The sequence below is a fragment of the Drosophila ananassae genome, chromosome 3L (assembly GCF_017639315.1).
Source record: "Drosophila ananassae strain 14024-0371.13 chromosome 3L, ASM1763931v2, whole genome shotgun sequence".
Classification (NCBI taxonomy): domain Eukaryota; kingdom Metazoa; phylum Arthropoda; class Insecta; order Diptera; family Drosophilidae; genus Drosophila; species Drosophila ananassae.
The window spans coordinates 10,392,230-10,418,919 of NC_057929.1; the positions used below are offsets into that span (position 1 = coordinate 10,392,230).

General features: G+C 42.2%; 7 protein-coding genes and 1 long non-coding RNA gene across 8 annotated transcripts; 6 read left to right on the forward strand and 2 right to left on the reverse strand.

The window, feature by feature from the left end:
- The first annotated feature begins 3,981 nt into the window (after positions 1-3,981).
- Positions 3,982-5,342, forward strand: LOC6496050. The gene is made up of 2 exons (XM_001960081.4): positions 3,982-4,784; positions 4,851-5,342. Exons 1-2 carry the CDS (start codon positions 4,407-4,409, stop codon positions 5,262-5,264), a joined length of 792 nt encoding a protein of 263 aa, XP_001960117.1. The 5' UTR covers positions 3,982-4,406; the 3' UTR covers positions 5,265-5,342.
- A 2,008-nt stretch (positions 5,343-7,350) lies between these two features.
- LOC6496051 (flocculation protein FLO11) lies at positions 7,351-8,823 on the forward strand. The gene is made up of 2 exons (XM_001960082.4): positions 7,351-7,830; positions 7,927-8,823. Exons 1-2 carry the CDS (start codon positions 7,450-7,452, stop codon positions 8,677-8,679), a joined length of 1,134 nt encoding a protein of 377 aa, XP_001960118.1. The 5' UTR covers positions 7,351-7,449; the 3' UTR covers positions 8,680-8,823.
- Positions 8,681-9,241, reverse strand: LOC116654724. Its single transcript, XR_004309910.1, has 2 exons — positions 9,180-9,241; positions 8,681-9,113 (listed from the first exon to the last, which is right to left on the reverse strand). It is a non-coding gene; the product is annotated as an uncharacterized LOC116654724 (long non-coding RNA).
- Positions 9,207-10,763, forward strand: LOC6496052 (putative uncharacterized protein DDB_G0290521). Its single transcript, XM_032450808.2, has 2 exons — positions 9,207-9,707; positions 9,929-10,763. The coding sequence occupies exons 1-2, from the start codon at positions 9,321-9,323 to the stop codon at positions 10,670-10,672; spliced, it is 1,131 nt and encodes a 376-aa protein (XP_032306699.1). The 5' UTR covers positions 9,207-9,320; the 3' UTR covers positions 10,673-10,763.
- Positions 10,764-11,175: 412 nt separating this feature from the next.
- Positions 11,176-12,265, forward strand: LOC6496053. The gene is made up of 2 exons (XM_001960084.4): positions 11,176-11,634; positions 11,985-12,265. The coding sequence occupies exons 1-2, from the start codon at positions 11,233-11,235 to the stop codon at positions 12,186-12,188; spliced, it is 606 nt and encodes a 201-aa protein (XP_001960120.2). The 5' UTR covers positions 11,176-11,232; the 3' UTR covers positions 12,189-12,265.
- LOC6494552 lies at positions 12,248-13,129 on the reverse strand. The gene is made up of 3 exons (XM_001960085.4): positions 13,022-13,129; positions 12,640-12,957; positions 12,248-12,577 (listed from the first exon to the last, which is right to left on the reverse strand). The coding sequence occupies exons 1-3, from the start codon at positions 13,067-13,069 to the stop codon at positions 12,380-12,382; spliced, it is 564 nt and encodes a 187-aa protein (XP_001960121.2). The 5' UTR covers positions 13,070-13,129; the 3' UTR covers positions 12,248-12,379.
- Positions 13,130-13,666: 537 nt separating this feature from the next.
- LOC6496054 (gamete and mating-type specific protein A) lies at positions 13,667-14,695 on the forward strand. The gene is made up of 3 exons (XM_001960086.4): positions 13,667-13,825; positions 13,888-14,214; positions 14,276-14,695. The coding sequence occupies exons 1-3, from the start codon at positions 13,775-13,777 to the stop codon at positions 14,645-14,647; spliced, it is 750 nt and encodes a 249-aa protein (XP_001960122.1). The 5' UTR covers positions 13,667-13,774; the 3' UTR covers positions 14,648-14,695.
- Positions 14,696-15,154: 459 nt separating this feature from the next.
- Positions 15,155-16,078, forward strand: LOC6496055. Its single transcript, XM_001960087.4, has 2 exons — positions 15,155-15,304; positions 15,722-16,078. Exons 1-2 carry the CDS (start codon positions 15,230-15,232, stop codon positions 16,028-16,030), a joined length of 384 nt encoding a protein of 127 aa, XP_001960123.2. The 5' UTR covers positions 15,155-15,229; the 3' UTR covers positions 16,031-16,078.
- Positions 16,079-26,690: the final 10,612 nt, after the last annotated feature.

The window sequence follows — 26,690 nt, forward strand, 5'->3', positions numbered from 1 at the left end:
TAAAATAATATTTTGCTTCAGTCCTATTATTGTGCCCGCAACTGTTGCATTGGAGTAAGAAGGATAAAGCTGGACGTCACCATGGCCATCGTCATCAGCGGTATTATATAGAACTCTGGGATTTTATGCAGAAGTGGCAACTAACTGAGCAGTGGCAGCTTGCTTATCTACACACACACAGGCAAATAGAAAAATATAGTGAGAGAGAGAGTGAGTGAGGCGGGACAGGGACAGGAAGACTCACCCACACTGCAGCGGAATATCCCGCCGCGCTGATAACATTTGAATTTTTTGCTTGATTTATGAGCATAACATGAAACTAACTCCCTGACATATCGGAACAAGATACAACAACATCAACCAAAACCGTTCAGACCGTAAAAGTACAACAAGCGAACTCTGACGCAGTTCGGAATGAAAATTGAATCGAGTCATTATTGGCAAATTCATGACTGAGTTTGGATTTAAGTTGGAAATATGATTTCTTGTTGCTTCGTTTGGCTAATATAATGTCTCAAATATTTGCCAGGCCAAAGGCAAAGTGGGAGATCCATTTTTAATTAAATCAATCATGGAATCCCTGTGTCGTTTTCAAAGAAACTAAATTCAAAATCAACTAGAAGCACCTTTGTTGCACCTAGATAAATTTCTTGTATTTTAAAGAGAAATAAAATATTAAACGATAAAATAAATAATACTTTTTTGCATAAGAAATTTTAGTTTACTAAGAGCTTAAATTAAAATTGTCTCCCTTTTTTTCAGTGAACATTATTCATAGATCCTACACATCAAAAGCGTTTGCTTTTGGCTTAAACTCTTATATTGCATTCTGCAGATGCCGATGTGACATTGTCTGGGCCATTATTGGCTCTACATGGGACTCCTCCATTGTATCCTCTTCCTATATCCCTGCTCCACATGCGATCTAATAAACTTTACATCTGTTTGGTCTGTTTTTTATTTCATTTTCCGAGTTCTTTGTGTGCCCGATATTGCAGAATTTTTTTTGTATGTGGCCCTGGAAGATTTCATTTTTTATATGCTTCTGTTCCGGTTTGCCTCCTACTTTTTTCAATTTTTTTTCATCTTGCCAACTCCTTTTCTCCATTGTTGACTTCTTTTTAAATGGCCTCGTTTCTAGTGGCTTTTGACTCTGCCGCTCTTCACTCATTTCATTTTCGGACATTTACTTAGTCCATAACATTTTTGCCTTCTTTCCGTCGCCATCTTCCTGTTGGCTTTGACAACTTAAAGTTTATCAAATAGTTGCCACAACTTTTTCAGCTTTTGTCTGCACATATTTTTCTGCGGTCGTGCTTTGTGGTTTCTGTTTATTTATGCAGATCTCTCTCTGTGTTTCGCCATAAAGTTTGCTTTGTTTTCCAACGAAAATGCATAACAGGGTAAGTTTATTGGTTTTGTTTTCATTTTTATTCTTATTTTTGTGCCAACAATTCTGCGAAGCAATTAAAAAGTATTATTTCTTTTACGAAAGCAGTAGTACAACTTGGCGTATGCGTAATTTTCTGCTCCCGCAGCCGAAACTCTTGCCGAGAGATGGTTAAAAATTTTAATTAGAATGCATTTCTCCGGTATAGTTTCATAGAGCAGTCTGCTTTATCTGCTGACCCACAATATTTGGAAGGTTTTCGTTTCTTGGATGAGAAACCAACAATAAAACGGAAAAACAACTTCATTAAATTCAGATATTGCTCCGCAGGGAGCCTTGCTTTAATTAATTTCCGCGCTGCAGTTTGTTAGGTATTTGACGGGTTAATCTTTATGGACAGTGACGCAAATTCACATTCCCAGCCATGCTTATATATAAACTTCCAACATCCAGGGGCAATCAAACGCCCACCGGATTTCGGTGCGGTACACACATGCCTCGGCGGAGCATAAATCACACAAAACTATTCCCTATTCCGGCACTTACACGGACGCTTATCGGTGGTTTGGTGGCTTATTGCCACTGCCATTGCCACTGCCGACTTTCTGTCTATATTGTCTAGTGCGATATGGTGTGCTATGTGCCCAATATTTAGGACTGCTGCCCTTCAATTTTATTCAATAAGTTTCGTTTATGACTTGGACACGCTTTGGTTCCGCTATCTGGCCCCGATTATTGTAACTAATATCGAACATGCGTTTTAATTGAATTTCACGCGTTTCTCATAAAGTTATAGCGTGTCCACTTTCTATTTTATGGCTGCTGGATAAATATAGCCCCTCGTATCCTGGCTCCTTTAATTGTTTTCGCTTCTTGTTATTGCACAATCGTAAAATCTTGCGCTGTTATTGCAGTGTTCCCTAGTTTATAATAATAATAATCTCCGTAATAATAATGGAGAGTGACATCAGTGCGTATACGTTATGCGACGGAAGCGTGTAAAATAAATATAATAAGGTATTGAGTGTTTTTGTTTTTTAATTATCAACCGATAATTGCCATCGAAAAGTGTTATCAGCACTTTTGACCAGACTAAGGTGAAGTTGGTTATGGGTTTGCTTCCAAAGACTGTTATCATACAGTTGATGACGTATAATAATAATGCGGTTAACGAGGGCGTAAAATTTTTGTCGTCACTGTGACCAATCCATTAATTACAAATTATAGACCGAAAATGCAAGGCTTTCAAAATGTTGATAGAGGTGCCTTACCTCTCTTAAGACAAGCCTTTAAATCCATTAGAGATATTAAGTATTGACATTGAAATTCATTCACAAAGTCCAATTGTTAAAAGTTCATACATATAAGTAGTTGCTTATCATAATCGGATGTATTTCCTTACTGTATCATAATATCCGACTTTGGTATCCCATTTCGGACGTCCGTTTCCGTTCTAAATTAACAGCAGGTACCCTCAATAATTAATTTATAACGCTCTTATAAGAGTTCCCCATCTGTGATTTCCAAAGCTCTCAAGATTATTTAGATTGAACCCTGATAACCGTCTTATCAAATTTCTGATCGTTTACTTTTTATTTGCTTATATCAACCGATCGCCTAACCGATCGATTAGTTACTTAACCTACATACATATACGCTAAGGGGACTCCTTGGCTGGACAGTTAAAATAAAAAATAGTGGTAGTTGTAAATTAAATTATGGCAGGTTATTTATCTTCCGCTGAGTTAAGTGCAAGCGCGAGGAAGTGAGTTGCCAAGGCAAGTGACTGACAGCAGACGGACGCGGAGTGGCATTGAAAATTGTTTTACTACGGGACCATTTACGAAACAATTACACTTATTTGTGCGCCATTTAACAGCTCCTCCACCGACTGACAATCCATCAGCGGCTGCTTCTCCTCGTTCAAAGGAGGACGGTGCAGCTCAGCTGAACGGAACCGAATACCGGCAGACGCTACTCGACTTCATTTGGGTCTGACAGCTCTGCCAGGAAATAAAGCTTGGCGCAAGGACCTCTACAGAGAAAGAAAAAGGGGGGTTCTTTATTGCATTGCATACTCTCCGGCTGCAAGTCTATTGGTTTTGTAGCTATAACGATTTCCAGAACTCCCCCCAACTGATAGCATTTCAAAGTTATTTTCTGATAACTAAGAACTATAGTTTTTTGGCAGTGTTCTGCACTGCAGCTGAGGAATAGCTGCTTAGTATGCAACTCTGTTAAGAGATGAGGCAGCGAAGACAGCTGAGAAGATATAGTCCTTCAATGGCAGGTAAACAAAATTAATCATACGCCCCGTGGTACGTCCTAAAAATATTCGGATAATTGAACGATTATCCGCATGGCTCGCCTACACAAAAGCGCTTGCTCAGTTTTTTATATACCGATTAACTCAATTTACTCAAATATGCCTTATTAAGTAGATTCTCGGAAATGGAAAGTCTACGAAATTAAAAAATACCAAAAAGTTCAGCAATTTCCGTTGTTTATCAAGGGTTGTCCCCTTCTTGTTTTGTTTTGTTTTATTTATTTATGAGCCTCTGAAAATGCCTTTATTTTGACAGTGACTAACGCAATAATTGAAGGTGCTTTCTTTTTGCTGAAATCAATGTTGCGCAATTCAGTTGGGCGGGGGAGTGGTTTGATAACGAAATTAGGATTTTTACCCTAACATTCATATCTAGGTATGGGTGTAATTAAATAGACAGCATGGACAATAAACGAATAACCTCCAATTGATGGACGATATGGGCATTTCTCAATTTCATAGACGGAGATCTTACTTTTAATTGCCGATAGATTGTTTACAGGTCTTTTTTTCAAGGAACTGCGAGTAGCCATGTCCGGTGCGTACTCCGGTTTTGATAGACCTTATCAGTGAGTAGATAGGAGGAAAGCCCCGCGAATCACTGTGACATGAGGTTGTTTTGTGGCCCATAAAAGCATTGGCCAGTGCCTCGTCTTGACCAAGTTACGAACGAACCGTGAAACAAGCAACATGCAGAGTCATCTCATCGCCGTCCTGCTGGCCTTTGTGGCATTCAGCTCCTGTACCGCGAGCCCCCAACTTCTGTCAGCCCATTTGAAAATGCTGGATGTGATGAGTGCCACCAACGAGATGCAGCGCAACAATCCCGACCAGGCCTCAGCCTGTTTCAATCAATACGTATCGAATGTTAATGATCTTAGCGAAGCGTATAAGAAGGAGTATGATCAGTGCATGAACACCCGCATCGAGGGAACTAATGGACTTCTGAAGGAATACGATCCGCTGGTGGAATCCCTGGCATACTCTTCATACCAGTCGTGCCAGGCTTTCTACGAATGCCGCAACCAGAATGATAGTCTGAATGCTCTGAACTGCTTGTCAGTTGAGGTAATTACTAATAAAAAACTTTTCTATTTAACATGCACTGACAAAGTTATCAATTCCTAATTTCAGGGTAACGAAAATTCTAAAAGTGCGTACCAAGTTTCTAGTAACGCCACGATTAGCGCCGGAATTCTGACGCAGAAAATTAAGGACCAGAACTTTATATTTGAACTTTGTGCAAACAACTCTGCGATATATTTCGACAACAAGTCGGGTGTGGCTTTGATCGACTTCCAGAACTGTCTGAAAGGACATGATACTTGGACCACGCCAAGCTCCTCCACAAGCGAAAGCTCCACCGAAGCCCCAACCACCCGAACCACCCCAACCACTCCAACCACCCAAGGCTCAACCTCCTCCAACCGCCCAACACCCACTACCGAGCGGCCCTCAACCATTTCTCATTTTCAATCGAATGACGGAAAAAAGATGAAAGGTTGGGAGAGCAAGCTGGATAATATAATTAATCATATTTTGAATTAGAATTTGACGAAAAATCGACAGTAGCCAAAATGCAATAAATGAAAGAGTATTAAAAAGCCTTGGGCTTGAAAAAAGCTATATCTTAAACATACTATGTTATCTATTAAAAGTCATCATGTTTGAAACAACGTATTCCCTGTAAACTGGACTCAAGCCTTCGGTTCCCCCTTCTGGCTGAGTTGGAGCCTGGCTCTATCTCAAAACCAAACAAATGGCATCAAGTGATGAAGTCAATCTGAAAACTCAAACGAGAAACTAAAACCCATTGCAACTTACTTAATTAACGGGCCGATCTAGGTGGAAAGCTGAGCAGGAAGCCAGCAACCTGATGCGATGCAAATAAAACTTTTTGCATTTGCCATCAGTCCAAGTTTATCAAAGATCCGCAGGACACGGGCCAAAGGACTGAAGGACTCAGAGGAGGGGTGGTGTTTGTGCTGGTGGTGGTTGTGATAGAGAGGAATAGCAAACATGTAAATCAGCTTGGGAAAACTTTCCCTCAGGCAGGACAAACAAAAAAGAAAACAGCAACGACTGTAGAAGTTTAAAGTAACGTTAAGAGTTAAATAAACAGTTGGGGCAGTTACCTAGCGGTTCCTTTTCATTCAAATTTAATTGCATATGTTGTTTTTATTATTATTGCCGGTGCTGTTGCTGGGGGCGTTGTTGTCACTGCAATTAAAACAAATTAGAAGCAAAATGCTCAAAGGCGGTGCAACTGAACGTAAGGAAAATGTTCCTTGCGACTACACTTGGGTAAAATCTACCCAATAACTTTGCAATTATTACTAAAATATCATGTGTCAAATGCTCATCTTCTTTCATCAGATTTAGTTTGATTTATTTTTTTTTTGCTTTTGTTTGGAAAGACTTGGTGAATACATTCGATAATTGTCTTCTCAATTTGCATCCGTATCGGGTATCCTTGCATCCTGCACTGATTTACTATGCCTGCTTCTAGCCAGAAGTTGGGTGTATTGCATCTTCCTGGGGAACAACAGCAACGCCTTGTCCCACTCCCACACAAAGAACACGCAATTAAGATATGCAAATTAGAAGTTGGTGTCTCCCAGCTTTGTCCTTGCCCTTCTGCTCACAGAAGCAGGAAGGCAACAGTGCCTGATGAGATCTCCACTCCACTGAGCTCTGATAATTATGCAGAGGCATGCAAGGAAAATAGATACAAACTCGGCCAACTATCTAACCGGTTTGTATTCGCTTTTGGGCCAACAAAAATAGCAACTCAAGTGAGTCATTGCCAAGGAGCTTTATTTTTTTCAAATTCAAATGTAATGCCTACACATGTCCATTTGTTTCCTGAAATTGACCGACAAGCGGCACTGATAAATTTTGAAGTGGGACAGGGCTTTTAATTAGTCATTGCCACTGCCCCAACTGATAAACAAAATAAATGAAATAATAAATTCCATGATTAGTATTGACTAAAGCTATCAATTAAGAACTATCTGATAATGTTGGAAAACCATATTTCGGTTTATTCCCCTTTTATTTTCAACCAAGTGTGCAATGTCCAGGGCCGGGCGGCCATCACGATTAATTATTAGATTCTAAGAGGCTTCTGGATTTCCAGAGAATCTAACTGAATGACAACACGTGTGTCTTGAAATAAAAATAGGTACTCTAACTAGATTAGATAGTATTCTTGGATTCCATAATATGTATTTCTATTATATATATTGTTTAATGCGTCGTTTGATGGGATAATTCCAAAAGAAAGTTACTTCGCCTTGATCTGGGGAATATAAAAATAAGGATTCCCGGAATTGTTGACATTGATGGAGTGGTGATCTAATAAGCAAAAAATCTCAAAAGGGGTTGGGCGGAGGGAAGCCCTTGAGCTGTTTTTGCGCAAAACGGATTTGTCGGGTGGGTCTTGCCGAGTGGCGGTTATAAAACCGATAACAATGATAGTGACGCTCGACTATGGTTGATAGCCCGATTGATAGGCTAAAACTTGGGTAATAACAAGGCAATAACATGCCACTTTTTACTGGAAATTATAGGCAGGAATATTTTTTTTATGGACCACTCGAGCCAGCTGCCTATAAATGGTGCAGCTGGCTGATGGATTCAATAAGTACTATTCGATCGCTCGTCGGAAGCAGACCAGAAACCCGCTTAATCTTATAACCGTAGCACTGTGAAATTGTAGAGTTGCCAAAAAATGTACACCAAACTGTGTGTCTTCCTTTTGGCCGTCGGCATCACCCAGGCCGTCGCCGTTCCACATCGTGCCTTGCAGTTTGCCTATCCACAGACAAACTTTATTCAATATCTGCAATCCCGCGACTTGACGAGCGATCCATCCCACAAGCTTGAATGTTTAAACTACTACATGGAACAGATTAGTCAAGTGGCTGACCAGTTCAGCGAAAATTATAATGCCTGCGTCAAGGAGGCTGAACTTGAGAAACAGTCGATTGACGACAAAACTAGTGAGGACCGCACCAGGATCAATCAATCTGCCACCGACTCTTGCGAGTTGCTACAGAGCTGTAGTACCATCGAAACTTCCATCGATTTCTTCTCATGCTACTCCGAAGCTGTAAGTTAAAGCTAGAACACGAAATGTCTTCTTAATAATAATATTCTATACTATAATATATATTCTATACTATAATAATATATCCTTCTTGTTTAGGGTTCCGAAAATGCAAAAAATATGTACACGATCTCGGCCAATGCTTCCGAGCTGCAAGCTTACGTTGTGGAACAGGTCCGCCTGATCGAAGTGAACGAGTACGTCTGCACTAACAAGTCTGAGCGCACCTACGTCCAAGACACGGCAGCTGTTTATGAGCAAATGAACCTTTGCTTTGAAGGTGGCCCTCTTCCATCAGAAACAACTGCTGCTCCTGCTGAGTCCACTGCGGCACCTCCTGAGACTACTGCTGCACCTGCCGAATCCACTGCAGCTCCTGCCGAGTCCACTGCTGCTCCTGCGGAATCCACTGCTGCACCTGCTGAGTCCACTGCTGCTCCCGCGGAATCCACTGCTGCTCCAGCTGAGTCCACTGCTGCTCCCGCGGAATCCACTGCTGCTCCCGCGGAATCCACTGCTGCTCCAGCTGAGTCCACTGCTGCTCCAGCTGAGTCCACGGCTGCACCTGCCGAGTCCACTGCTGCTCCTGCCGAGTCTACTGCCGCTCCTGCCGAGTCCACTGCCGCTCCAGCGGAATCCACTGCTGCTCCAGCAGAATCTACTGCCGCTCCAGCGGAATCCACGGCCGCTCCAGCAGAATCGACTGCCGCTCCAGCAGAGCCCACCGATGCCCCTGCAGACAAGGAAAAAGCCCCCGAAGAGGACTTGAGCGAATTCTCCAGCTCCCAGGAGAGTCAAAACCTTCAGAATATTATTCAGAACCTGCAGAAATGGCTCAAGAATCGAGTTTAAGCTTTAAAACTAAGAAAACCAAAGATCATATCTACACTATTTATCAACTAAACGAAACGATATGCAATTGTGTTTTTGTTTACGAAAAAAAAAAATGAATATATTAGCCCCTCAATAAAAAGAAAATATTTTAAAACCGAAAAAGAAGAGTCTAAGTGGATTATTTAAGCATTGCAAGGGGGAATAACTAAAGCAAGTGATTCATTGAATAACCCACTTGTCAAATCTTATCACGCCAAAGTCCTCGTTTAAATTGTTAAGTACAGTATTACTCGCCAATTGACTAACCGATGGTGCAAAAGCAATTAAGAATGGCCGAATGATAAGTGGTCACAAAACTATGTATATTGTGCAGATAAGCGGTTATTTTTGGGTCTTTGGTCAGAAAAGAAAACTTATTAAAGCGAAATCGGAAGGAATCTCGGAGTTGATTGCTTAAAAAAGATAGAAAATAAATTGGCTTTTAATCAGAGTGAATTATTAAATTTTCAATGACATACCATTTGCCGAAAATGTGATTTTGGGGTATAAAATCAGATTCAATGAGCAGTTGTGGATAGTACGAATCCGAGATCCGCCCGTGGTTAGTGAAGTCGCTAAATATCCTCCTCCTGTGGATTTAATAAAAAAATTGAAGAAAAATGAAGTTTGCTTTTGCCTTGTGCCTGGTCCTGGCCAGCAGCTGTTTGGCTTTGGTTCCAAAGCATCCCGCTGACCTGGCCTCCATGTTGGCTCGCCAGCAGTTTGCCGTCCGCAGTCTGATGGCCGCCCCCTCCATCGGAGACAACGCCCAGGCCGACGATTGCTTCAACAACTACATGGTTGAACAGACCAACGTGATCATGGGCTACAACAAGCAGTACACCGGATGCATATCCGCCGCTGATCAGTCCCGGAGTGACCTCACCGAGCAGAGCGCTGCGGAGCGGAGTGACCTTTTGGATCGCACCAACAAAATGTGCAGCGATTTGTCGGTCTGCGAAGCTCAATCCGATGGCTTGGATTTCTTTGATTGTTACCGCGACGCTGTAAGTACAGCTTTTTAAAAATACTTGGCTATCAAAGTAACGGAGTCGTCAATTTAGAACCATTTAGTTAGACTCATTAGTTAGCGCCAAGCGCAAGAGTGTACTTTACTGATTACAGAAATGTATTTGCTCTTTATGGCCTGGTTTAGTTAATATAGAACTGATAAGTTTAATCTATATGTCTGCTAATTCATTTTCTTATAAATATATTTTTCCTCCAGTCCACCAACAGCTACAAGACCATGTTCACTCTGAACAGTGATTCCAACCTGGACTACAACCGTATTAATGCTGCCTACGCCCAAGTGGACAGCGTCCTGAATGCCTGTGTGGATGAAGCTCGAATGGACTATGCTCACGAAATGGACAGTTGCGATGCCAACTTGACTATTTGCTTGAACGGCGGTGCGGCCCCTACTGAAGCTCCTACCGCTGCTCCCACTGCAGCTCCTACTGCTGAAGTTCCCACCGCTGCTCCCACAGCTGCTCCTACTGCTGGACCAACTGAAGTTCCCACCGCTGCTCCTACTGCTGGACCAACCGAAGTTCCCACCGCTGCTCCCACAGGTGCTCCTACTGATGGACCAACCGAAGTTCCCACCGCTGCTCCCACTGGTGCTCCTACTGCAGGACCAACCGAAGTTCCCACCGCTGCTCCCACTGCAGCTCCTACTGCTGGACCAACCGAAGTTCCCACCGCTGCTTCCACAGCTGCTCCCACTGCTGGACCAACCGAAGTTCCCACCGCTGCTCCTACTGCTGGACCATCCGAAGCTCCAACCGCCGCTCCTACCGCTGTTCCCACTGCAGATCCTACCGCTGCGCCCACTGCAGCTCCCACCGCCGTCCCGACCAACGCTCCTGCCGTTGATCCTACCACTGAGCGTCCCCCCGAGGAGGACCTCGGACGCTCCCTTCCTGTGGCTCAGAAGGGCATTTGGGACATGTTGAAGCGCTTTGTTTAAGAACGTGTCACGAAGCTTTTTTTTATTTATTGCAATCAATTATAAATTTTAGGGGCACTTCGAAAGCTCAATAAAAGCCAATGCCTTTAAAGAAAAGAATACTTTTGGGTTCGATTGAAAAATATATAATTTTTAACAATGGCGTAGATGTTAAGTAAAGGGGTTAACTTAAACAATGTTAAATAAAAGAAATAAGTGTTTTCTATAAGATATTGGATTTTTAAGCTTTTATAAACTGCATCCATGCACCCTTAACCTACGCCACTGCCTGATTAGTGGCATATCGGGCGCAGTGAAGCGCCATAAGTTGGACTACCGTGGGTTTTCAAGGTGCTCGGAGATCGGATCAGAAGGCCACTAACAAACAAAACGACATTTGCAATCAGTGTAAACGCAGGCTGATAAGTAGCCCACCTGAACTTGTCAATCGCGCCCATAAACCATTGCCCTTCGTAGCTGGTCAATAAAGCCGATCGGGAGTAAAAGCAAGTTATTAGGAAATGATCAATTAGCCACTCGCCGCCTGGCACTCGTTTCGAAACGGCGTCGTTGATTCCGCGATGGCATTCAAGATCTGCGTCCAAATGGAAGCGTTACGTTTATTGGGGAGATCGGAGACCCGCTGTCGCCTCTACTGGGTCTTGGCGTTGTTGTTTTTTTTCACCAACTCGGGCTACTCGGAGGCCGGTGGAATTATGGACTATCTGACACTCTCGCCGGATCTGAATCTCGACGAATGTCATGAGGAGTTCACCGAGGCGTGTGCCAATGCCTCGCTGGCCTACTCAGATGCCTTCGAAATGTGTGAACTAAATGCCAATGAAACCACCATAAATCTGGAGGTGGATGTGGAACTGGAGCGACTACAGATCGAGCTGGGATCCAGTTCCGTGTGCGGAAATCTGCAAATCTGCGATACACTTGTTGATGATCTGCAATATTTTCAGTGCATAAGTGAAAACGTGAGTTTTTTTAAACGATTGATTGATTGAATTCGGAATTATTTAAATAATCCCCTAAGAGTATTTACCAAATAGTTGCGAAACAAAGAACTGTTGACAAAACATTAATAATAATTATTAAAAGGGCAAGGCACCTGCACCTGTTTTTTGAGTCATGCTTGGCCATAAAATACACTTCAAGAAATTTGGATCGAATATAGTAGCGAAACAAAAATAAAATAAACACAAACAAAAGATAATCTCGAATGTCAACAATGAATAATATTAAAAAGCTTTAAACATTAGATTATTATTTTTAATTAATTTTTTCCATTGTTCAAATCAGTAACTTATTTTATATTTTTTTCCAGGGAAATCGTAATCTGGAAATTTTAACTGAAATTAATTACAATGCGACAAGTGCATATACTCGTCTTCAAGAAGATTACGATGCACTGCATCGGAGTTTTCTACTGTGCAGCCTGGAGGCTCAAAAAAACTATATGGAGGCTTTAAAAAGGGCGCACAATGAACTCACAGAGTGTCGTTTGGAAATCGATGAATTTATTGAGTAAAGCCCATTTATCGGTTGCCATGTAGTTAGATAATAAGCGGGTAAATAAACACCATTAACTGCAATGCGGAAACTATATTTGAAGCCTGTATTTCCCCCATAAAGAATCAAGAATCTTATCTTCTCTCAGTATATAAGTATTCCTTCAACAAACAAAGTTCAAGAAAAACTAGTATGTTTCATTATAAATATTTAATGACTTTCATTTTGTTGCAGACATTGGTCCAGGGATTGAAATATCTGATCAGTGCTTTTGATGTAACTATATTCAGTGCGATTTGTGCAGAGATAATGCTCGACTTGTATATGGCTTAGTTTTTGGTTTAAAATCACAGCCTCTTCGGAGGCACTGAAAGAAATGCTGTACACCGTGGTCAAGTGCTCTTTGGACTGCAAAAAAGACATAGAACTTATTAGAATTATTTTTTATTAATAGAAGTTGAAAGCCTCACCATCTTGGCAAAACAGTTGAAAAAATCCACAGCTTCACTAATCGCCATGCAATGATCAATAAAGGAGTTTAGTCCCAAGGCAGCCTTTCGAATGTTTTCCTGAGTTACACTGACCTTCGAAAGCAGTGACTGTCGTTCATTGGTGGCACTCTTCTGGCAGCCACTGTAACCCTGAGACCAACTGGCTCCCTCGTTCTCCAATTCCGGCATATAGCGAGCAAAGCATTTCTTAGTTGTACTTAGATTTGAAACCGATTCTTTTCCGTCATTCAAATAAGAACACAAGCTGCTTAAAGCCCTCGGTTGTTCGGCATACACCTTAAAGTAATTCCTCTGGATTATAAAATATATTTTCATAAAGACGGTTTTATTTAAGGCTTACCCTTAGGGCTACAAGCAGAACTAGCAATATGTTAAAAGCACTTTTCATGTCTCTGATCGGGAATCGACTGAAATTTCCACGCAAAATAGCCAAAAGTTGGGAATGTAATCTGACATTGATTCATGGTTTGTTTATATGTTGTTTTCTTATCGCTGCGGACCGTCTGCAAATGTGGATCCAGTAAATCCAAAACTGTGATCGCCAAAAATCATTGCATACTTTTGGATACCCTTGCAAAAAATTTCATGTTATGCGAATATTTACTCAAAAAATGAAGATTACTCTTGCCATGCAATTAATTGCTTTATAAGCCTTTTTTAGATAAAAAGTAGGTTGAGTTTTTCATTAGATATACGAATTGATAAATTATATAAAGTCATTACATTAATCGATTCCCTGCAAATGGTAAACCCTTAAGCCGCCGAATGACTCCTCGACATGTTCAAAGAACAGTCAATAACCGCGTCTTCCGGTGGCGTTTGGGCCATCTTATCTTTTGGCCCTGAATACACGTGAATGGCGTCGATGGGAATGCACATGCAAAGCAATTTGTGGGCTCGGGGCATTACGCATACGCGTTAATACCTTCCTAATTGATCGCCTTCCGCCGCCGTTGGAAAAAATTCACAAATTTCATTTGCCAAAACGGATCAATCATCCGCCCTGTCGGCCGCGTATATAAAGCATTTGGCGCTGCTTTTTGCCAGCGACAGTTCGCATCCGACCGCCGACCAAAAGAAAAATACCGCCATTATGAAGGTTCTGTGTAGTGTCCTGATCCTCGCCAGCGTTCTGGCTGCTCAAGTAATACATCATTTGGCGGTCACCCCAAGTGTTCGGTTGAATATAATATTTTCGTTCTTCAGGCCATGCCCAATGTGCAGTTGCAACTCCAGAGTGCCTTGGACAAGTATCTGGTGCATGCCCGCGACCTTGACACCGTCATCACCCCGGATGTGACCAGCCAGTGCTTCAGTCTGTATCTGCCCATGCTGAACGAGGTGGCCGCCACTTTCTCCAGCTCGTACCAGGATTGCATCAGCACCGCCAATGCCCAGATCGCCAATCTGACCGCCGAGGCCACCACTCAGCAGAAGGAATACCAGCAGGAAGTGTCCACCCTGTGCGGTGCTTTTGCCACTTGCGACAAGGGCAATGACACCACCACTTTCTTCAACTGCTACGCCAGTGCGGTGAGTTATTTTTAATATTTATTTTATAAATTTTCTAACTATTTCATTTTTTAATACATAGGCTGAGGGTGATGTGTCTACCATCTATGACATTGCCACGAATGCCGCCAGCTCGGCCAGCAGCCTGAGCATGGGCATCAAGGCCGTCCAGGACACCGAGTACCAGTGCACCAATACCACAGAGAGCAACTACGTCCGCGACACTGCCGCCACCTACGATCTGCTTGACAACTGCCTCAAGTACGGCGTTCCCACCACATCCTCCGCCGCGACTGTAGCTCCAACCCTGGCCCCCTCCTCTTCTAGCCCCGCAGCTAGCACCAGCGGGGCTGTTAGCACTCCTGGCGCTTCCACGCCTGTGGCGGTGACCACACCCCGTCCCGGAACACCCGCACCCGTCACTTCTGCCTCGGCCGGAACTCCGGCTTCTTAAGTCTTGCCTTCAGCAATTCCAACCAATAAAAGAGCATTCAAAAATAAATATAGATGGTAATTGAAGGGGGATTTTATTATGGAATCTTTGGGTTTTTTTGTTTATAAAACAAGTATTAAAGTTTTGTTTTAATTCTATTAATAAATATTGAAATGAAAGTGTTGTCTGTTAAAAGATGGGTTTTGAAAAGCTGAGAGTCTAGCTTTTAATTTCCATTATTTTTCGGTTATTTCTGGAGAGATGTGGCGATGATAACCCATCTAATAGAACACGAGCCCTCGCAAATGTTAAAGGGCACTTTGCAAAGATATTTCGGAATCCCAGACAGATGTGATCGTTCCAACGGATAGTTTTTAAACAATAAAGCTGGCCTGACCCATCATCTTACACCTTTCTGGGGCAGCTAACTATTGACTGTTGAGTGAATATAAAGCGAGTGTAAATAATCAATCCGTATGCGGTCTTATCGGCGATACATTCAATTATCTGTCCGTGTTTGTGGCTGTTAACGCTTTAAAGCGTGTGCACACATACTAAATTGTGCTCAGTCGAAGTTTGTTCTCGGACCATTAAACACTGAACATGGAAGGCCAACGCGTTGTCGTCGTCGTATTTGCTGTCGTTCTCGCCGGACTGTGCGTGCTGTCCGGGCTGAATGTAATGAAAATTAAAATCCCCTAGAAGTAGTTTCTTACACCATGCCAAAAAATTGTCAGTGTTACAAAAAGTTAATGAGGACTTCAGTTCAATCCTTGATTATGTTTGCTTAGAAATATAAACGTGTAGTGCCTTTCTTAAAAATGTTTTCAATTTGTTTTTAGTTTAAATGAATAGCCATAATAAAAAAATATAAAAAAAGCCAAATAATAAAAAACAACTTCTTAATAATCAAAGTCCTTAGATTATCAAAAAAATGTATATTTAAACCATTTTTAATTATTATTGTCAACACCTGCCATAAAAATTAATCTTATCATGAGAATCTAGAAAAATGAAATCAGTGATATTAATTTTTAAACTTATAATATTTTTTCTTTGTGCACATTTAACCGTTATCCGTTATCCTTTTAATAGGCGGCACCCGTAGAATGCAATAACAGCGGTGGAACGCAGTACTCTCAGGATGGCCTTCAGATCCAGACACAGACCGGACCCGGTTGTCAGTACCAGACCTCCGAGGATGGTACCCAGAGCCAGAGCCAAAGTTCAACTGGGGGAGGCTACCAGTCCCAGTCACAGTGCAGTGGCTCCGCCTGCGGACAACTGACACCCTTTCCACCCCTATTCACCATGAAGCCATTGGAGCCTCTCACCTGGCAGCCGTGGGGCTTCCAGAACAATCAAATTCCGCAACAACAGCAACAGCAGGCTATCTATGTTTAATATTTTATTCAATAAACCTTATAAATTACTTAAACTCACATAATTAAATCAAGTTTTTCTATTTTAATCTATGTTTTTTTTATGTCACTGAACTTATGATCACTATTATCTTATCTTATCAAAATTTTTCAATTGATAGCCAGAACATAAAAAGCCTATAAGCCTCATCAACAGTGAGTGAAATAGGACTCCTATTTCCATAACAAGCAATACTATTTCTTGCTTAAAAAACTTAATTTTATAAACAAAATAATAAAATTTTTGTCTAGCGTCTGTCTAATCCGGTTGGGTCTCCCATTAGGAGGTGACTCATTTCATCATGTTTTGATTCTCTAGCCACATGGGTCTAGTGCTATTTAAATAATCACTTAGTCGGGCTGATTATCAATTATACATTCGTTGGTGTCAATTAATTCACAAGATCATTAAATGATCAGGCTTTCTGAACACGTTTTGTGTCAAATTTATATTTTCTGAAGGCCAAAGATTATCATTATCATTTGTTGACCAAAAAATGTACTCTTTAGTTTGGAAAAAATAAATAGAAATGCTAAGCCAGAAAAAGCAAATCTCAAGTGGTACAACAATACGTGATATTAGTCTTAATTCTAATTTGGATTCTAAATCTTTAGGAGTAAACCTACCGCAGCACTATTCAATAAAACTAAAGGCATTAATCCAGATCGCTACTTAAAATTTAACAGAAGCTTATTTTCGGAAATGTCTGCAATTTCCGGCACATTTCCCAAAACTTTTCCTTATCACTTAAATCCCGCGGATTGCGCCATCAAAAAACCAAAAATAATGATGAATGTTCGCTTACTTCTCGTCTGCGGTTAATGCAATTTTTTGTTTTCCTGTCACTTTCCCGCGACTCGAGATAAAACTTTTGCACTGTGGCCCAACTTTCGCTGTGGCACGGAGCTGTGTGGCACTGCTTGTGGCAGTCAGTGTGGCACCTTCGTCAGCCGACGGCGACGTGTGCAAGTAATTGTGGCAAAGCGCCACAATAATCAACGTCAGATGGAGGATATCGTCAAGCGTTAAGGCCGCCAGCTGGCTTTTAACTTATTTTCTGATTAAAATCAGGGCCATTAAGCGTGCTGCCTCGATTCGGACTAAACTTTTTAAATGGCCCTGACAATAGTTGCCACTGTTTGTGGCAGTAGCACTAGCACTGGCAGTGCTATGTATATGGTGCAGCTAAAGCGTCTTATGATCCTGCAGTGCGGCCGCAAAAGGACGCGAGAAAATTGGCGCCTGCAACGAACAACTCTCTGGTCACGACAGGGTGCAGAATTCGGTGTAAAATTAAATTAAAACTGCCAGGGAAGAACGAGTTGGATAAAAAGAAGTACACAAGGAAAAACTATGGGTTTTAAAGGGGTTTTCATTAAAGTGGGATAACCTATCAATAATAAGTTTCAGTCTTTTTTCCATTATACAAATTCTTTTAAATAAATCTTAGTCTAACTGAGTAAACTGCGATTAGCATATAATTATATAGTCATTACATTCATCTTACTGTGTGGCTAAAAATCCAGTTGAAAACTGTGAAAATATTTGCGAGCCTTTGGCAAGTAGCGGCAGGACCAGATGGACGATAGTGGAAAAAACAGCAGGATGAGAATGACGATGGGCGGCTTGGAAGATGGGTGGCCGGCAAAGAACTCTCAGCACCAGCTGTCAGCGATGTCAATTAGTTTTTGAAGCGATGCTGACCTCCTTGGGGCCGCCCACCACCCACTGTTAGCCTTGCCTGTCCCTTGGCCCGAGTCAAGTTGGCTTTAAGTTAATTGCACAAGATTTCACTTTACACTAGCTCCTGCTGCTGATGCTACTTCCGTTTCCGCTCTATCCTGCGCCTCTCCGCTTCCGTTTCGCTATTTTTTAATCAAGTTAAAAGTTATTTTTAAATGGAGTGCGAGGGAAATATGCAAACGCAATGCAAATATCACAAAGGACCCGCTCAGCTCTGTCGGCAATTGCGGGAAAAATAAAAAAAAATGTAAATATATTTTTGTAGTGATTATTTCATGAGGCATTCGAGGCCAGATTGGTTTTGCCTCTGTCTCATTAATGCATGATTGTGGGCGAATATTTTTAACTGTTTTCGTCACATTTAATGTATGCGATTTCGAACGGTAAGCCAACAACTTAATTACGCTCGAAAATGTTAACGGGCGAACTTATCTATCCATTACGTTTATTAAAGATAGCCTTGTTTGCTTAAATAAGATATAGTGCTTGAAAGTGAAAGCCTATATCTAGGTAATTTCTATTTATAATTGTGATATTCTATTTTGATTATAAATTGCTAAGAAGACTGTTGCAAACTTCATTTTAGTTCGGATATAATACCATCTTGTGATTAAATAATATTTATGCTTATGCTTTCTTCTCACCTGCCTATTGTATTTCATTTGTCATTCGGATTGCCACTTTTTTCGGGTTTTATAAATTATCTTTGGCAGCGAAAAACAAGCTAGCTATTTTGGAAGCCCTACACCTGCAAAGAGCCTTTGATTGATGATACAGGTAATTGATAAGGCGTCTCAGGGAACTCAGCCCAGCTCACCTTTTTTGCCAGGTGCTTCCCACCCCACTAATTGGCTGCTAAGTAGGTGATGTTTTAAAATATTTTAGCAAAGAATTTTTGTACATTTTTTTTTCTGGCGGATGGGGGTGATGGGTGTGCTGGGTGGAGTGGCATTTCTTTGGCTAATTATGCAATCAAAGCTTAGTCAACGAGCTCGTTCCGGGATGGTTTGAGCTAATTAGAGCGTCCAACGTTAATTGCAATTTGCAAAAGGGAGCAAATGTTATTTTCTTCCTCCTCTTTTCGGAGGCAATATAGGCGGTGGGATGGAGTTGTGGGCGGGGCAGGCTTTCCCGGGTTTTCCCTAAATGTCTCTCAACTTCTTCAGCTGTTGCTGTCGTTTTTGGCGGCGTTGTCACGTTTTTGGTGGCTGCTCTTCTGTACGACTTCATTTCATTGCAAGAGCCTGGATGCCACAGATGTTGCACTTGCCACGCGATTTGCAGTTACGTGTGAGTGAGATAGCGCCACCGATAAAGATAGAGATGGAGATAGCCAGTGCGATAGGGACACCGATGTAACAGAATGCCGGAGCTAGAGCCGAAAATTTTCTAATTTTCTACTGCAGTGATTTCGCATGCATAGAGAGTTGCAAGAGTTGCCACAGTCCCTGCGAACTATCTGTCCCATCCCGCCTCATATCCGCCCCTTTCCGTTGGCAAGTACTTTTCGACCCTCTCCTGGCTGCATTCCACTGATTTATGCGCATCAATAAGTTCTCAGAGTGCGATACTTATGCGAAATGTGCCGCAATGAGACGTGGACTAGCCCATGGCACGTTTGCCTGCAGTTGCTGTCCAACTTCCCATTCCCTCTCGACCCCATGCCGCTTCTGCTCCAGCTGCTAAAATAATGATTTGCATTTCGATTTGGGTTTCGATTTCCATTCGGATTTCGCCGAGATAAATGGTTAGGGATAGCGGGCGGAATAGCTCAGTCTGCTGACTGCGTCTAATGAGAGTGTTGCACACTCCCAAAAAAATTCAAAATGAAATCTCTTTTAAATCCCTGTTTTTTATTCATTCATCCTTTTAAGATCTTTCAGGTTCTTTAGTTTAAAATTTTTGAGTCAATTTTTATAGTGTATAAATAAATAAATCATAGGTAATCATAGAGATATAGATATATCTCTAATGGAGATTTTAATATTATATTTCTTTATTTATTTAGATGATATTTGGGCAAAAACTACATTTTAATACCCACATTTTAGTTATTTAAATAATTCTTGAAATTAAAATAAATATTAAATATTATTCATCAATATCTATGAATTCAGAAAGCCAAAAATTAATATTTTCGGCGAGGTGTATCCCCTTCCTAAACAGCTTATCGCCTTCTGCGGGGGTGCAAAGCCAAATGCCCAGCCAAATAATTCATTTTCGCCGCTTTGTTTGTTGGCCACGTTTACGGCCCCCGCTTATCTTAATGGGTCAAAGGTTATGGCCAGCCTTGAGATGAGACAGTCTGAATTTCCGCTGGCCACCCAACCACCTACCCAGCCACTAACCACCCATCGACCACTGACCACCATCAGACATCCTTTGCATTCAAACGGCGCACCACAGTGGGTCCAAAGTCTTTTGGCCAGAGATTAGGCGTGCTTATAGGCAGATTTATGGATCGTCAGAATGGGAAAACCTTTTAGCCCCCAACCACCTCATCTCAGATTGTGATTCGGCAATAAACACACTGCACAGCAAGCAATTCGGAGTTCCATAAGCGGCATTTAATTAATTCGAAAATTACGTTATTTTCGACTTGTGCTCACTCGAGTCGGTCCCCTCAGACTCCGGTAGACTCCGCACAAAGCCGTGGCACACTCAGCTCATTTGCTAAATCAAGCGAGCACCACTTAAATTTTCATTAGACTCTTTTCGCCGCTTTCCACCTCAGACATCTCCAGAGCAAATAAGAGAAGGAAAAGGGCAATCCACTGAGGGAGCTAAAGGGGGTAGAAGATGGGGAAAAAAACCGCAGAAATGTGCGCACTTTTTCTTAATGATGTTAAAGTGAATTTAAACTTACGTGATTTTTACGTGAGCTGCAGTAATTGCTGATGCACTGGCATTTGCAGTGCACTTCCAGCACTGCACTCCCATGACTTTCAGAAAAGGTGAATGAGCTCAGCTCGAAAGCTCCAAAGAGAATATGATGCTTCCGATGTGCGAACTCCGGACTGGGGAGTCAGACTGACTGTAAGGGCATTTGAGTCATATTTCTGATATGGTCTCATCATTCAGCTAGTGCCAGAGATTTGGCACATGTGCTCACGTCTGGGCCATAAATATTAGGGTTAAAGGCAGCTTGGCAATGGCGTATTGGCAATGGCAATGCCGGAGCAGGAGATCAAACCATAAATTTAACACGTTTTCACCATGTGCAGCCAGACGACGGCAGCAGTTGAGTGCAATTGCCCACGGCAGCCCTGCCGGCACGTCACACATCGCGTATACGTAATATTACGTATACGCCACGGTGCCTTGCATCCGCCTTAAATGACATTAAAAACCACCTCCAACCCAGGTTGCACGGCGTTGTCATATGCAAAGCCATGTTCCGCATCTGATGTTTCTGTCCAGGCATTTAATTTTCCGAAACAAACCAGGTAACCCCCAACCCCGTAGATTCGCTGGCTATTTAGCCAGTTAAACGCTGCCTGTTGGCCAAATCGAAGAGCCAGCCTGTGTGGATGTGCGGATCTGCGGGCTCGACCGCGGAACCAGAACCTGCCCCGAGATTCATCGGCGGTCTGTCAGCAGTTTGCCATTTCAGCTGCCAAGGAAACGCGGTCCGCGGCTAAGGACATTGAGAGTCTAGATTCTTATTTAAAGACAGTTTTAGCCAAGTATAGCAGTTTTTCGCCTGAAATGAAGCTTGCTACTAAGAGCATGACTTATGCCAATGTTCAGGGCTCTTAACTTAAAGCTAAACGTAATTATTTTTCTCAGTGCTCTGGTCGTTCTTGTTGCTTTGGGGCATAAATGGGTATGGGCTGGGAGTCCAATATGCTTGACTCACTACCATCCTAGCGTGTGTGCGCTTAATTCCGATTCACTCGGGTTAAATACACATATTGAGTACGACCCAGAGAGTGGAGGAGTGGGTGAGAGGCTGGGAGTGGGTTTAATCATAGGATCGCACTTGGGTAGGGGGATTCCCGGCTCAAAATCGGATTTGCCACGCCCAACCAACGCCCAACCAAGCTTATCGAATTGTTCGCATTATCGTTTAGATTTTAGTGGGCCAAGGAAATTAATTTCGAGAGTAAGGGGGCGAAATGGGCGGAACTGAGTCTCGATGGCTGGCAGGCACCTGACATGTAATTACAAAGCACGCCATTCCCTCGGAGCATGTGGCATCCATAATCATCATCGAGGATGTGTGACTGCCGGGGAAAATTGAGGCAAGTCAAGTCAGATCCTGGACTGGAAAATGTTGCAACATAAGCTGAGAGCAATCTCGTTAATTTTAGCCAAACAACACAAAAGCATTTCACTTAGCCGCACAAATCTGCAAATATCCCAGCAAAAATACATTTATATAGAGTGCCATACATTATGTTTGTTTCATTTCGACTGTCAATAAAATGGTGAGTTGTTGGTGTATCCTAACCAATGGATTTTGCGGCTAAGCTGCCGGAACACACATGTTTCTACCATTGAATGTCCTTTGTTAGTTACTCGATCCGAATATAGTCATTATAATAACGAGTATTTGCGGGACATTGCCAGTTCGATTATGGGAAACTTTTGGCACAGTGACGGGGCAAATCAAAACAAATAACCACGATCAACAACAATTGTCATTTGTTATCCTATTAACGCAACCATCTAGTCGGTCAACAGAAGCCGTCCAAGAAATATGGCAAGGGCCGATGATACCACTGCCATACATTAATGTGAACTAGAATTTCCAAGTGATAAAGCAATAAATGTCGAATAACCAAGCCTGAACTTTCCAGCAACTCGACCGCAAAATGTACTCCTAAATAGCCAGGCCAGGACAGACTCGTTCTCTGAAACTTATCCAGCGTGTGTGTGCCAGAGTGTGATAAATAAACGGGCATAAATATCTGACAAATTTATACGAATAAGTAGAAATTATGTACGAGCGGAATGACAGTTGCGGAAATCTGAATCCGAACCAGAAGCAGATGCCGGAAAATGCTAATGTGCTTGCTGTTCAAAGGACTTTGAATATCATAAAATATTAGAGCATTAAAATGGCTTATTTTTAAATCAAGATATAATTTTTGGTCCATAATATATGAATTTTTAGCTTCAAGGCATCAATATTAAATTTCTAATTAAATTGTTTGATCCTTCCATTATTTCTACTGGAATTAGCAGGTGATTATAGAGCAGGTGCTGCTATTGGTCATCGTTTCGTGTGGCTTACCTATGGCTATTTTAATGGACTCCATAATGCAACAGATAAGTAGAGGTTCATATTGTTCGGCAAAGAGCAAACATTAGGGCGGAGGAAACTTAACCATTGCGAGTGTGAATGCATGTCGGTCGCATCGAAAGCATAAAAGCAAACAAGCTGATTAACAAATAATGCACACCATAACACATACACACACACACACATCGAAACGGATGTGCAAATATGGCTAGCGGAAGTATTATCCTTGAAGCCCGCAACCACAATGGCAGCAGGACATGCATAAACGGATTGGAATAGGGTGATTCAGATCGAGTGCGAAGCCATCAAAATTGCATGCTACAAAAACCACTCAGCCAATGATAGAGGAATGAGGATAGCGAAAGGGGGGGAAGGGTGTGGATAGAGCGAGACAGTAAAACGCTGTGTAATGCGACTCTGGTTATTACGGATATTCACATTGAAGTGGATCCATAATTGCGCCTCAATGGCACTTGAATGGCAATCGCTTGACTTACGGCTGATTAGAGAGAGGGCGGCATTATGGATATGGATGAAATGTAAGATGGAGCAGATGATGCATGAATATTTGAGCAACTTTGCCAGGTCACTTGAGCACTACCGACTGAGCATCTAAGCATCTGAGGAGGGCATACAGGGCAGCCACTCCTCGTCCATATGCGAGTGTTTGATTGATTGTGCGTAAATCTTTAGTGTCGTGTAATGTATTCATTTCCAGCTGCCCCACCAGGGCGGCATGCATCTTGATTTATTTGGTCTAGACTGGATTTGCAGCCAAAAATTTGTGTGTTTATAATTCGTGCTTGTATTTTTTGCTCTGCCTCGGACTTTCTTTGTTTGAGAAATGAATAAATGCATATTTATACGTATGTCAGTGGCCGGCGACGTCGAAAAATGCAGATTAGTGGTGAATTTGTCATTGACCCAAAACAAAACCCGACGAAACCCTCAACAAGCACTTCAAATGGGCCGGAGCCGAACCACTCAACCGAATACAGTTCACATTTTGCAATTGACCATCCGAGAGAGGGTCAAGTTTCGGACAAAGTATTTTAATTGGACTGGCAATGGGTACAAGTTGGAAAAGTTTTTGGGGAAAGGGTCAAGCGCTTCATAATAAACTAACTAGCTGCTAATTTACTTTGGCCAGCATCAAATGAAAAAGCCAAACAGACACACGACGACTGTCAACCACCTGAAGTTATTTACCAACTGGCTGCAAAAGGACGACTAAGGACCCTGTGCCTGTAGCCGTTGCCGCTGCCGTTGGCTTTTGGCGAGGTGCTAACCTTTGGCAATTTATGTGTTTCATTATTAAACTTTGCCACCTGCCGCATATTTAGCAACAATAACAATAGCCGTGAGGCAACCGGCACACTCGGTACTAGCCCGGCTAAAAGGAGCACACCACACACACACAGTTGGCGCAATTTATTGGCCAAACACCTCGGCCAGAGCACTCTACAAATGACTGCAAGGCAAAAAAGACTGAGAGCCACTGAAAGAGAAACTGAAAATCAATTGAATTGTAGATGCGGGTTAAACATGAAAACAAACATGGCACAAAACGACGGTGGCCCAAGTAAATAAAAACATCGTAAAGCCAAAGACCGTACCTATTCCCTTTCATTCTTGCCCTTTTTACACACACGATTGAATGCGCAATTTATGCGGCGTAATTTATGAAAACAAAAACCGGAAACAATATTTCTGCTGCCTCATGTATGTGTGAGTGAGTGTGTGGATGTGTTGTGTGTGTGTGAAAGTACTTCCAACTTGACCATTATCTGCTGTCTACACACGCCCAGCTCAAGTCTCAGTTATTTATGTGGATGCAACACGGCCCGAAACAATAGAGCTTCATGCTTAAGGCTGGCGTCGGACCACGGGGCGTATGAGCATTTATTTGCTTTCACACTAGCTTGGGGCTTCGCTTGCCGGGCTTGCTTTAATTGCGGAATCCATTGCAGGCGCATTTGCATTGCTGATTGCCTTAGTTGAAAACTCTCGAGGGGCTGAGGACTTTGTCAGGGGACACTACACTACGGATGATATTTGAGGGCTTAAAAAGTTTAAAGTACGAAAGGGATAGTAACCTTTCTATCAAAAATCTATCACATTTTTTTATCAGAAATCAAAATCGATTTTGCTTTTAGCTAAAGGGCAAGACAAGGAGTTTCGACAAGGAAAACCCCTTTTCTTTTGGTGTATTTTACATTGAGAATTGTGGAAAATTTTCTCATTGGTCGATGGGAACAACAAAACTACTCGCATAAACAATTTCCACAAATGGCGGCTAATAAAGTGATGCTTTAGGCTATGGCTATTGTGCTCTACTGCCCCACTACTGCCCGCCATTTCAACATTTCACCCATCTCCGTACCGCATTTTGCTAAGTCGCTTTCCGCTGTTCCGTCCTGTTCTTTCCTTGGCCGTTTTCTTTTATTATTTTGCAGCCCTTTTAGCCAAAGGGGCCCCAGAGCCATAGCCATGTTTGCCCTGGCCAGAGAAGCATAAAAATCACGCACTCACAAACAAATAAAACGCTGACAGCATATATTTCCGTTTCCGTTCCGGCTACAGTTTTCAGTTAAACAAATGCCCCGGCATATGCGGCTCACTCTTCTTTATTTTTTTTTTGAGTCCTTCCCCGTTGAGTGTGTGAGAGCGGATGTATTACAATTTGGAAATGTCTGCGAAACGCACATTTATGACAAAAGGGATAACTTATCCTTATCCCCGTGGCCGGGCTACTCCTTGGGGCTATTTGTTTAACAGAGTTCGCATTTTTATTTCAATGCTAATTCGGTCGGAACCCAACTGCACTAAATTAGCCAACCCGCTATCATAAAAGCGAGGAAAAAACTAAATCTCACTTCCGCCTGGAAGTGGATGAAAGCGTCAAAAGGACTCATCCTTCCTCCATTTCCTCCATTTTTTTTATTTTCTATTTTTATGATGGCTTGCTGCTTCGATTTGATTGACGTTAAGTTGCAGGATAAACACATCTCACATCCAGAGGACCCCAGGACTCTTTCCCCACACCATGGGCACATGTTATTTAATAGCTCGGCCTGCCGCAGCTCGGCTTTTGGCAAATAAAGTTAATTAAATTTAAATATTTGTGTTGTGTGCAGCCCAGGCAGGAAATCTTTTCCTTTTTTTGTGTGCGAAAAAAAACCGCAGCATGCCACAGTGTGCCGCAGCTACCAACTTTTAACAGACTCAATGCGGCGTTAAATTTTTTTGTTATGAGTATGTGTGTGGGTGTGTTGCACCCCCCGCTGCTGTTGCATGAACGAAAAAACTGTTTTCGAAAATTTATTACGAAATAATTCATAAAAACGGTGGCAGACGCAGCAGCATTGTCAAACGCCGACCGCCACTAAAGAGGCGTCCAGGTGAGCTTTGTGCCACGCCCCCGCCGACCATCAAAATACAGGACTATATATGCTTCATATGTATATGTGTTTATGTCCCTGTTTTGGACAGTTACCTAGTGTCAGTTGCCGCTGTTGCTACTTTCGCTACTGCGACTACTGCGATCTGTTGCCAACAAACGGACAGACGCGCACACAAATGGCCAGGAAAAAGAAAAATTGTTAAATTTATATTTATTTTTATGGCTTGGCTTTGTTTCAGACACCAACC